The 12,615-nt window shown below is 42.0% G+C and overlaps 1 protein-coding gene across 3 annotated transcripts in view; it reads right to left on the reverse strand.

Moving 5' to 3' along the window:
* Positions 1–12,615, reverse strand: part of fhit (fragile histidine triad diadenosine triphosphatase) — a 312,154-nt gene that overhangs the window by 193,192 nt on the left and 106,347 nt on the right. For all 3 annotated transcript variants that reach the window (XM_065001901.1, XM_029683571.2, XM_029683570.2), the window contains exon 4: positions 11,212–11,333. In XM_065001901.1, the coding sequence (XP_064857973.1) occupies positions 11,212–11,317 (106 nt within the window). In that variant the 5' untranslated portion in view covers positions 11,318–11,333. The remainder of the gene's footprint in view (positions 1–11,211; positions 11,334–12,615) is intronic.

A 12,615-nucleotide genomic window follows, 5' to 3' on the forward strand; every position in this document is an offset into this window, starting at 1 on the left:
TTTGATGTTAATTTACACCTAGACTTACTGAGACTTATTCTTTGTAAGTTTGTTCCGGGTTCACTAGATCAAAAAATGTAGTTCACTGGCAAAGATTAAAAGGGTAATGATGTGTTAAAGGTAGTAACACTCCAATTAGAGTAATGTTGCTATAAACAGTAAACATCAAAAAGGATACCATGATAAATATCCTACCAATTTGTAAACATCTCCGCTTTAAAAATTATTTAATTTACTGTACAGTGTAATTCAGTGTCACGCCTTGGTCTTAGTATTTTGTGTTTTCTTTATTTATTTGGTCAGGCCAGGGTGTGACATGGGTTTATTTTGTGGTGTGTTTTTGTATTGGGGTTTTAGTAGGTATTGGGATTGTGGTTGAGTAGGGTTGTCTAGGAAAGTCTATGGTTGCCTTGAGGCGGTTCTTAATCAGAGGCAGGTGATTATCGTTGTCTCTGATTGGGAACCATATTTAGGCAGCCATATTCTTTGAGTGTTTCGTGGGTGATTGTTCCTGTCTCTGTGTTAGTTGTCACCAAAAGGCTGTATAGGTTTTCACATTCCGTTTGTTGTTTTGTATTGTTCGTGTTTTTTCGTCTATTAAAGATGTATCGAACTAACCACGCTGCATTTTGGTCCGACTCTTCTTCAACGGAAGAAAGCCGTTACACTCAGGAAGTTTAAATCATTAAAGACTGCTGTACTACTTTGCTATATGCAGTGCAATGCAAAAGTGATTTACTATATGCCAAGCATACATTCTACAAACAGTATACTGTAATTCTAATAGAAAACATAATCAATTAGAATCTTCATGAGCACAATTTCAATTTACATAGCTCCGCCTTGTTGAAACATGGTCATTAGAGGCACATTGATAATTTAACTTAGCACACATTACCCAGGCCTGGATGGCACATGCAACGCTAATAGGTAATTTGCCTCATGTTCTTGAGTAAACTTCTCATAGCTGGTCTTGGGTCTAGGAGCCCTGTTCTCCTTCAAATATGCCACTGTAGTTCAGTGTTGTTTACCAGAGCTAATTAAGCAAAATCAAATAATTTTATATTACCCAATATCTGGATCATGTTCTGTAAAAGGTAGGACACGGAACATGTAGTTCAGATTCAAACTCTTGGACAGCCTTGTTAATTTACCCAGAAACCCATTAACGGGAAGCTCCATCAATAACCACGACTGGTAGGGAAACACTGCAGGCCTGACGGCAACATAAAACACATTTTCTCCCTCAAATATCTCACCAAACTGTCCATCTCATCGACTGGAAGTGACACCTGCTTTCTCATTACCCAACATTATTGAAAAAGCCAAGATGGTCTTTCCAGTAACGGTGTCACCTGTATGTCAAGTCACATATGCAATGCAGCACGTCAGCTCTCATGGTGTTTGTGTGTGTTCGTGTCCATCTGTGTTTTTGAGCGTATATTGCCAGGGATTCCATAAGGAAAATTTGGCACCGGATAATGTGACCTGGAAGATTTTAATTTACGGTCAATTCGAGAAATTTCCAGGACCTACAGTACCAGTCAAAAGTTTGGACACACCTACTCACACCTAAAACATTTGTTGCTATTTCTACATTGTAGAAAATAGCGAAGACATTAAAACTATGAAATAACACATTTGTGGAATCATGTAATAATCAAAGAAGTGTTAAATCAAAATATATTTTATATTTGAGATTCTTCAAAGTAGCCACCCTTTGCCTTGATGACAGCTTTGCAAACTCTTGGCATTCTCTCAACCAGATTCATGAGGAATAGTTTTCCAACAGCCTTGAAGGAGTTCCCACAAATGCTGAGCACTTATTTTCTGCCTTCCCTTCACTCCGCGGTCCAACTCATCCCAAACCATCTCAATTGGGTTGAAGTCGGGTGATTGTGGAGGCCAGGTCATCTGATGCAGCACTCCATCACTCTCCTTCTTGTTCAAATAGCCCTTACATATCCTGGAGATGTGTTGGGCCATTGTCCTGTTAAACACAAATGATAATCCCACTAAGAGCAAATCAAATGGGATGGCGTATCACTGCAGAATGCTGTTGTAGCCATTCTGGTTAAGTGTGCCTTGAATTCAAAATAAATCACAGACACTGTCACCAGCAAAGCAAACCCACAACATCACACCTCCTCATCCATGCTTCACGGTGGGAACGACACATGAGGAGATCATCCGTTCACCTACTCTGAGTCTTACAAAGACGCAGTTGTTGGAACCAAACATCTCAAATTTGGACTCATCAGACCAAAGGACAGATTTCCACCGGTCTAATATCCATTGCTCATGTTTCTTGGCCCAAGCAAGTCTCTTATTATTATTGGTGTCCTTTAGTAGTGGTTTCTTTGAAGCAATTTGAACATGAAGGCCTCATTCACACAGTCTCCTCTGAACAGTTGATGTTGAGATGTACCTGTTACTTGAATTCTGTAAAAAAAAATATTTAGGCTGCAATTTCTGAGGCTGTAACTCTAATGAACTTATCCTCTGCAGCAGAGTTAACTCTGGGTCTCCCATTCCTGTGGCTGTCCTCATGAGAGGCAGTTCCATCATAGCGCTTGATGGTTTTTGCGACTGCACTTGAAGAAACTTTCAAAGGTCCTGACATTTTCCGCATTGACTGACTTTCATGTCTTTAAGTAATGATGGATTGTGGTTTCTCTTTGCTTATTTGAGCTGTTTTTGACATAATATGGACTTGGTCTTTTACCAAATCGGGCAATCTTCTGTAAACAACCCCTACCTTGTCACAACACAACTGATTGGCTCAAGGAAAGAAGGAAATAAATTCCACAAATTAACAAGGCACACCTGTTAATTGAGATGCATTCCAGGTGACTACTGTACCTCATGAAGCTGGTTGGGAGAATGCCAAGAGTGTGCAAAGCTGTCATCAAGGCAAAGGGTGGCTACTTTGAATAATCTCAAATATAAAAACATATTTGTTTAACATCTTTTTGATTCCTACATGATTTCATATGTATTATTTCATAATTTTGATGTCTTCAATATTATTCTACAATGTAGATAATAGTACAAATAATGAAAAACCCTGGAATGGGTAATTGTGTCCAAACTTTTGACTGGTACTGTATATGCATTGGGTGCGTAACCCATTAGGCAGCCACGAATGGTTCAACCTCTCTTTCGTATCGTCCGAGATCCCCAAAGATTGGAAAGCTGCTGCGGTCATCCCCTTCTTCAAAGGGGGTGACACTCTAGACCCAAACTGTTATAGACCTATAATATCCATTCTGCCCTGCCTTTCTTAAGTCTTCGAAAGCCAAGTTAATAAACAGATCACTGACCATTTCGAATCCCACCGTATCTTCTCCGCTATGCAATCCGGTTTTCGAGCTGGTCACAGTGAACCTCAGCCATGCTCAAGGTACGAAATGATATCATAACCGCCATCGATAAAAGACAGTACTGTGCAGCCGTCTTCATCGACCTAGCCAAGACTTTCAACTCTGTCAATCACCGTATTCTTATCGGCAGACTCAACAGCCTTGGTTTCTGAAATGACTGCCTCGCCTGGTTCACCAACTATTTCTCAGACAGAGTTCAGTGTGTCAAACCGGAGGGCCTGTTGTCCGGACCTCTGGCAGTCTCTATGGGGGTACCACAGGGTTCAATTCTCAGGCCGACTCTTCTCTCTGTATATATCAACGATGTCGCTATTGCTGCGAGTGATACCCTTATCCACCTCTACACAGACGACACCATTCTGTATACATCTGGCCCTTCTTTGGACACTGTGTTAACTGACCTCCAAACAAGCTTCAATGCCATACATCTCCAATCCAAAATTAAATCTAGAATCGGCTTCCTATTTCGCAACAATGCCTCTCTCACTCACACCACTAAACATACCCTCGTAAAACTGACTATCCTACCGATCCTCGACTTCGGCGATGTCATTTACAAAATAGCTTCCAATACTCTACTCAGCAAACTGGATGCAGTCTATCACAGTGTCATCTGTTTTGTCACCAAAGCCCCTTATACCACCCACCACTGCGACCTGTATGCTCTAGTCGGCTGGCCCTCGCTACATATCCGTCGCCAGACCCACTGGCTCCAGGTCATCTATAAGTCTATACTAGGTAAAGCTCCGCCTTATCTCAGCCAACTGGTCACGATAACAACACCCACCCGTAGCACGCACTCCACCAAGTATATCTCACTGGTCATCCCCAAAGCCAAAACCTACTTTGGCCACCTTTCCTTCCAGTTATCTGCTGCCAATGACTGGAACGAATTGCAAAAATCGCTGAAGCTGGAGACTTATATTTCCCTCATTAACTTTAAATGGCAGCTATCTGAGCAGCTAACCGATTGCTGCAGCTGTACATAGCGCATCTGTAAATAGCCCGGCCAATCTACCTACCTCATCCCCATATTGTTTTTATTTACTTTTCTGCTCTTTTGGACACCAGTATTTCTACATGCACATCACCATCTGCTCATCTGTCACTCAGTGTTAATTTGCTAAATTGTAATTACTTCGCTACTGTGGCCTATTTAAATAAAGGTGAATAAAGTTTTTTTTAAATGGTGCTCAGAATGACAGAAATCAAATTTAGATGATGGTAATTCATCTTATCAGAACATGCAACTCCTGCAATGAAGCAGCCAATAAAACGTTGGTTTTCAAACATTTGCCAAAATGCGATTTGCGGAAAACACACTTCTATACAGCGCACCTCATGCGTGTGGTTCCATATGTGACAGAGATAAAAAATCTCTGTTAGAAATGTAAAAAGAAGAGGACACTAAAGATGCAACAACTAGGATCGTTTGCTACTATGACTAGGATCGTGCCGTTGGTGTCATGCCTGCTCCCGCTCTTCCTCCTGCTACCATCATTACGCACATCTGCCTTCCCTCGTCACGCGCATCAGCGAATTATGGGACTCACCTGGACTCAATCACCTTTTTATTATTTCCCCTATATTTGTCAGTTCCCCAGCTCTGTTCCCCACTGCTGCATTGACTGTCTTATGTCTGTGTTCTTATGTCTGTGTCCTGTTCCATATCTGTTCCAATTCAAATGTTGACTCCCCGTACCTGCTTCTCTCCTCCAGCGTCAGTCCTTACAGATTGCAGAAGCCATCAAATGAGGCATCGGGGAATGCTGGCGTTTTGGTTGGTGGTGGGGGCTGCCGCTGATGGAACCGGGGGTGCCTTAGCTGGATCATCGGGCTTCCATGCCATAGCTGGCTCGACAGGTTTCCTTTCTCTGGTTGTCTCAGAAGGTGCCCATCCCACGTCAGGCCTCAGCCGGATCGTCAGGTTTTACGCCCAGCCGGCTCGTCAGACTGCTACACCTCAGCCGGATCTTCGGGCTCCTACATCTCAGCGGGATCGACAGGCTTTCACGCCTCAGCCAGATCATCATGCTCCTATGCCTCAGCTGGCTCACCAGGCTACCACGCTTCTGCCGGTTCTTCAGGATTTTACATACAGCTTACATTGCAAAATTATTGTTGATTGTTGATGTTGCCTATGCATTTTAATAGCAAATGGGAGGTGCGCTTCAATTACCAGTTGAGTAATAAAAATAGTAGCTCTTTTTAATTGTGACCATTAAAACAGTTTTTTACTCGCAATTGCATTTACAATTGTTGAACAATGACTGTACTCATATAAAAGCATATTTCACTCCAGCAGCAACGAGCTGAGGTGATATTCTGCTCAAAATAGGCTCTGTACTGTATGCTATCCAATCCGTTACTTTAGATTTGTGTGCATTGTTGTGAAATTGTTAGATATTACTTGTTAGATATTACTACACTGTTGGCGCTAGAAACACAAGCATTTCGCTACACCCACAATAACATCTGCTAAACACGTGTATGTGACCAATAACATCTGATTTGATTTAGTTCCACTAAGTAATGCAAATTAACGTATACACCAATAAGCATGAAGGTCAAGTGTGTTTAGATCGACTGGCATTTCCTTCACTGAATAAAAAGCATTATTTTGCAATGGGATTGTTTTTCTCCCTGTCAATTTGGCCTGCAACAACTTTTATTTATCAGCTTTTCGCTTTTTCATATTTTTTTCCAACGTTAGCCAACGGAAACCCCGGTGAATGCATGTGAGCATGTACCAGTGGCAGTCGGTGCCGTTTAAGATGAGGGAGGACAAAAACCATTTTTGATTGGGGAATGGCCTTATTTCTATTACAGAATATTGGATGACTGTATTTCATATTCCATTCACCCAACTCAATGTAACATCGATAGGTTTAGACTATTACATAATACTAACATTTTCCCTGTACCCATCATCAGGTTGCTACAACCTAGCCTAAGAAAGAAAGTTTACAACAAAGGTGTACAGGTCGAGAGATACTTGAGTAATCAAGGTGACATACAGTGACACATTCAATACCGTCTTGCACACTCTTGCCTGCATCTAGCCTCTAGCTGATCTAGGTTGTGAACATCCAACAGTTGCAAACGAGAGTTTGAATTGAACAAATTCAGGTATGTTTATCCCTGTTTTGTTCCATTTGCTTCCGTTTAAGATTTTTTTATTTTATTTCAACTTTATTTCACCTTTACTTAAACAGGTAGGCCAGTTGAAAACAAGTTCTCATTTACAACTGCGATCTGGCCAAGATAAAGCAAAGCAGTGCGACACAAACAACACAGAGTTACACATGGGATAAACAAACGTACAGTCAATAACACAATAGAAACATCTATATACAGTGTGTGCAAATGTAGTAAGATTAGGGAGGTAAGGCAATAAATAGTGGTGAAATATTTACAATTTAGCAACGAAACACTGAAATGATAGACTAGAGTGATAGATGTGCAGAAGATGAATGTGCAAGTAGAGATACTGGGGTGCAAAGGAGCAAAAAAAACTAAAAACAATATGGGGATGAGGTAGTTGGGTAGGCTATTTACAGATTTTCCACAGGTACAATGATCGGTAAGCTGCTCTGACAGCTGATACTTAAAGTTAGTGACGGAGATATAAGACTCCAATAGAATCGGCAGAATGAATGCACCCCTGATCACATGCAAAAACAGAACTAGCAGCCACATAAACAGCATGATCACTTTGCTCGTTGTATATATAATTCCTTCTCGCATCTATGCTCTCTCCTCCTCTCACCTTTTCCCTTCGCTTGTGGACTTCAGTTCACAATACAACAGCTATCTGTGATGAAAATACCTTCCCAAGCCAAACCTTCAAACCATAACCGCTAACCGCTACACACAGCCTACATCGTTGTCACCATATTAACATCATAGTCAACATACACTATATATACAAAAGCATGTGGACACTAGGGATGCAACGGTACAAAGTATGTTGTCGAACCGTTCGGTACGCCCCCTACGGTTCAATACGCACACGTGAACCGCGAAATTACGATATGCCTGTCATTTTCCTATAATTTCCAAAACTTGCTTATTGCGCTGCAGACTACGTGCAGCTTGTACATACAGATCCACAGAACCAGATACACAGTTTGTGAACAGGCTTGGCAGGCAACTGCTTGGGGCACAAGGCCGTTAGGGGTCTCCTGAGGGCTGACAAACTACTCCACAGCAATGTCTCAAAATGTGGCAACCGCAGTGACCACAACCCCCTCCCCCTTAAACAACCCATGGACAATTTGCAATGACATCTCAGTGGGAAACCTCCATAAAGGGGACGGGAAACTGGGAAACTAAAAACAAATAAATATTCTCCCAGCTCCAACGTGACAATGGCGAGCGCTAGCGAGACAGAGAGAAGCAAATTTTAAGAGGCATCGCCGTTTCTCAAATCCGCTGTGTGGGAACATTTTGGATTCAGCGTTCAATACGATGACAAGTTTAAGAAGACGGTAAACAAACAAAGTACAGTCTGCAAGCATTGCTTTGCCACTGTCGGCTACTAGAGTGGAAACACTTCTAACATGATGTGTTATTTACGTCGCCATCACCCGGCCGTATCCCATTCAGGTGGAGCTGGAGCAAGGAGAGTCCACTCGTTAGTGAAAACACAACAATCTCCTGCTGCTGCCTTCCAACAACAATTTGCGACAAATTCAGAAAAAAATAAAGAAATAACGAAAGCAGTGGGAGTATTCATAGCCAAAGATTTGCAGCCCTGTTCGGTGGATACCGATACCGACCCGCACACATTTCAACAGCAAAGTAATTCCCAAACTCTATGAAACATCACAGAGAGATATTGAAAACTAATTGACACAGACACCCTATCTAGCTCTCTCCACTAATAGTTGAACCTCCAGAGCAACTCAAAGCTACCTCACTGTGACAGTTCACTATGTACTGTATTGGGAGATGAAGAGCTACGTGTTGCACACTCATCCCCTGTATGAGAGTCATACAAGGGCACACTTTTTTTTAATGTAGAGATAGTGAAACCGTACGGTGGCCCACAAACCGTGATACATACCGAACCGTGGGCCAACTGTACCATTGCATCCATAGTGGACACCCCTTCAGATTAGTGGATTTGGCTATTTCAGCCACATCCGTTGTTGAAAGGTGTATACAATTGAGCACACAGCCATGCAATCTCCATCGACACGCAATAGCAGTAGAATGGCCTTACTGAAGAGCTCAGTGATTTTCAACATGAAACCGTCATAGGGTCCAACAAGTCAGTTCGTCAAATTCTACCCTGTTAGAACTTGCCCGGTCAACTACTGTTGTTGTGAAGTAGAAATGTCTAACAGCTCAGCCACAAAGTGGTAGGTCACAAAAGCTCACAGAACGGGACCGTCGAGTTCTGAAGCGCGAAGTGTGTAAAAATCTTTGGTCCTCGGTTGCAACACTCACTACCGAGTTCTAAACAGCCTGGGAGCTTCATAAAATGGGAGCTTCATAAAATGGGTTTCCATGGCCAAGCAGCCGCATACAAGTCTAAGATCATCATCTGTAATGCCAAGCGTCGACTGGAATGGTGTAAAGCTCGCCGCCATTGGACTCTGGAGCAGTGCCAACTGTAAAGTTTGGTGGAGGAGGAATAATGGTGAGGCTGTTTTTCATGGTTCGGTCTAGGCCCCTTTGTTCCAGTGAAGGGAAATCTTAACGCTACAGCACACAATTGCATTCTAGATAATTCTGTGCTTCCAACTTTGCAGCAACAGTTTGGGGAATGCCCTTTCCTTTTTCAGCATGACAATGACTCCGTGCACAAAGCGAGGTCCATACAGAAATGGTTTGTCGAGATCTGTCTGGAAGAACTTGACTGGCCAGCAACAAGCCCTGACCTCAACCCCATCGAAAACCTTTGGGATGAATTGGAACGCTGACTGCAAGCCAGGCCTAATAGCCCAACGTCCCGACGTCACTAATGCTCTTGTGGCTGAATGGAAGCAAGTCCATGCAGCAATGTTCCATCATCTAGTGGAAAGCCTTCCCAGCAGAGTGGAGGCTGTTATAGCAGCAGAGGGGGGAATGAGATGTTCGACGAGCAGGTGTCCACATACTTTTGGTCATGTAGTGTAGCTACTAGAACTAATGCATTAGTAAACCCGCTACAATCATGAAGAACAGTGTACAGCAAGCAGTTTAGCAGTTACACCGGCAGGCCCCAGTGGCAATAAATTAATAAAACCAAAAGCTTACCTTGACTTGGAAGTGTTGGATAGCCATAGCCAGCTAGCTAACATAGCATCCCTCTCTATTTGTATCGGGTGTTTGAATAGGCTAATCTAGCTAGCTGCATTTGCTAGCTAAGTAAGTGAAAGTGAGCATTTTGTGCAATTATACACATTTTGCAATGACTTATGCCATGTTAATATGATATCTGAGTGAGAGTAACTAACAAAATCATTGGTGGGCCACTGGAGAGACAGAGAGGGAGAGAAAAAGGAAAGAGAGATTTGAGTTTATGTATGTCCGTTGGGTTTTCCCACAGACTTTAATGCATACCGTGTAAACACACAAGGATTGTCCTTTTGCACAAGAGACCCTACATCCCAACATTCCCTGGAAAGATATCCCATAATATCCCTGGGAAGTCCATTTGCAGACAGATAACAATTTAATGTTTCAGATTTCAGCCAAGTCCTATTTACCTCTCAACACCACAACATGTACAGATATGAATGCAAAGAATAGCGCTTTGATCTAAGCCCTCACACAGCCAACAAAACACATCTAACAGTAGAGCTATGTGCCAATGCATATTCAACAACACAGACCCACTGTGGCTGTAGATTCACCTATCGTCACACAGACAGCGACTCAAATACACATGCATAAAGACAGTAGTATGGCACCAAACACTCACTTACACACACACACACGCAAGCACACATACAGACACACACTTTAGGAAACAAAAAGTGCCCTTTAACACTGGAGTGATAATCAGTGTCTACTCAGTGAATTTGCTTTCTGGCATTATTATAATGTTCCCTGTAGGACAAAAAAAGTGTATGATTAAATAATGCAAATGCATTCCTCATGGCCTGAGAACCTGAGAACATTTTTCCCTTTCTTTAGACTTAAGGATTATACAGCAATGCCCTATAATGCGGTGAAAAATCTCCCCAAGTCCAAAGTTAATCTAAACACAGAAGTTATGCAATGCAGAACAGCACTTGAGGAACTCAAGCACAAAGCCAAGGACTGATTATTATACCAAAAAGAGAATAAGCACATTATTCAAGCAAATCAGCAATGGAAATCATGCAAATTAATGCAAGGTTTGCATTTGCTGGTTGAAAACGATGATTAATAGACAAAAATATTGCATTTTTCACCCAAAGAGAGAGAAGAGTGGATGCAAGGCAAGAGCTGACAAAGATTCATGAACCCTCTGATCCCGCTCTGCCTATATCCATTATGAGGTAAACATGTGTTGTCGTGACACACACAACTAAACTTTATACCATGTAAAAAATGCCATTGTCCACATAATGCAGGACACTGTTTTCTTTTTTATTCCTTCTGTTTCTGTTGTAAACAGCTGTTTACTTGGCCTATTGTTGAGGTCACACCCACCTTACTAAAGAGACAAACTGTTGAACTGCTAAATTGAGCACAGAATGTTCTAGTGAGGTGAGACAGAGAGAGAGAGAGAGCTGTGACCTACCTGTGTCCAGACTAAGGTTCAGGATGGTTCAGTCGTTTTCTCTCCTCCAGCCCCAGCTAACAAGCAGCGTCCCTGTTAGGGCCTGTTAAAGTGATAATTGAAGGATACGTCCAGGCACCACAGGCTTCCTGTTGACCAGGGCGAAGGACAACTCAGTTTGTAGAAACACTGCTGAGGCCTTGATGACGTGCTGTCCAAAACGGAATGTAGACATGGTGATGACTGCAGACCTGAAAGAGGGAAGAAGTGTTCAAATAAGGTGAACTGAGGCAAGACCGCTGCAGGGCTGTCTGTTAGGGTTCACTGGGTGTTCAGCAAATCACACTGCAGAAAGTATCTAAGGACAATACAAAGTGCCACTTTCCAAAAAATCAACCGTTCATGAAACAGCTTTCAAGGTACAGAAGTCTGACAAACAAGCATGAAATGTGTGTCATCATCTAAAAAGTTCAAAATGGTCTCTTCGTATCGAAAAGTCTCAATCATAACATAAATGAAAGATTACCCTAGTGTGAGAAACACAGTAATGAGCAATACTGAGATACTAAACCATGCGCTTCACTGGAGCCAATTGCTCATTTTGAAGCTAGTTAAAACAAAAAGGATTGTCACTATTTGCAGCAGTTCTCTTGGTGAAATTGCGTTTGTGAAATGATGAGTCCTCTCATCAGTGTGTCACAGATATCAAGAGCACTGCCAAGATGACGTCACATCTGACCAAGCCCTCTCTATCGGCTGTCACAGATATCCCTGCTGGAAAAATCTATTACTGCAAACATAAAATATTTGAAAGTTATCTGTCTATGTTTCTGTAAGTGTCTCGTTCTCTTTTCACTTACTTTTTCTTACCACACTAGAATAATTGTTCATCTTCTATACAGGAGTCCAGGTTTCAATTAGCATTGGCCAGCATTGACCAGCATTCAATTAGACATGGGGGGAAAACACAAAATAATATATAATTTACCTTTTTTTTTTTTATTTCAACTTTGTTTAACCAGGTAGGCTAGTTGAGAACATGTTCTCATTTGCAACTGCGACCTGGCCAAGATAAAGCAAAGCAGTGTGACACAGACAACAACACAGAGTTACACATGGAGTAAACAATAAACAAACCAATAACACAATAAACCAATCAATGACACAGTAGAAAAAAGAAAGTCTATATACAGTGTGTGCAAAAGGCATGAGGTAGGCAATAAATAGGCCATAGGAGCAAATAGTTACAATTTAGCAGATTAACACTGGAGTGATAAATGAGCAGATGATGATGTGCAGGTAGAGATACTAGTGTGCAAAAGAGCAGAAAAGTAAATAAAATAAAAACAGTATCGGGATGAGGTAGATAGATTGGGTGGGCTATTTACAGATGGACTATGTACAGCTGCAGCGATCAGTTAGCTGCTCAGATAGTTAATGTTTATAGTTAATGTTCCACGTTCGCCTTAGATAGTCGACCATTAGGGTCAGGGTTGATTAGGGAGGTCACAGCTCCTTTGGGCATGGTGACGC

The sequence above is a fragment of the Oncorhynchus nerka genome, linkage group LG15 (assembly GCF_034236695.1).
Source record: "Oncorhynchus nerka isolate Pitt River linkage group LG15, Oner_Uvic_2.0, whole genome shotgun sequence".
Classification (NCBI taxonomy): domain Eukaryota; kingdom Metazoa; phylum Chordata; class Actinopteri; order Salmoniformes; family Salmonidae; genus Oncorhynchus; species Oncorhynchus nerka.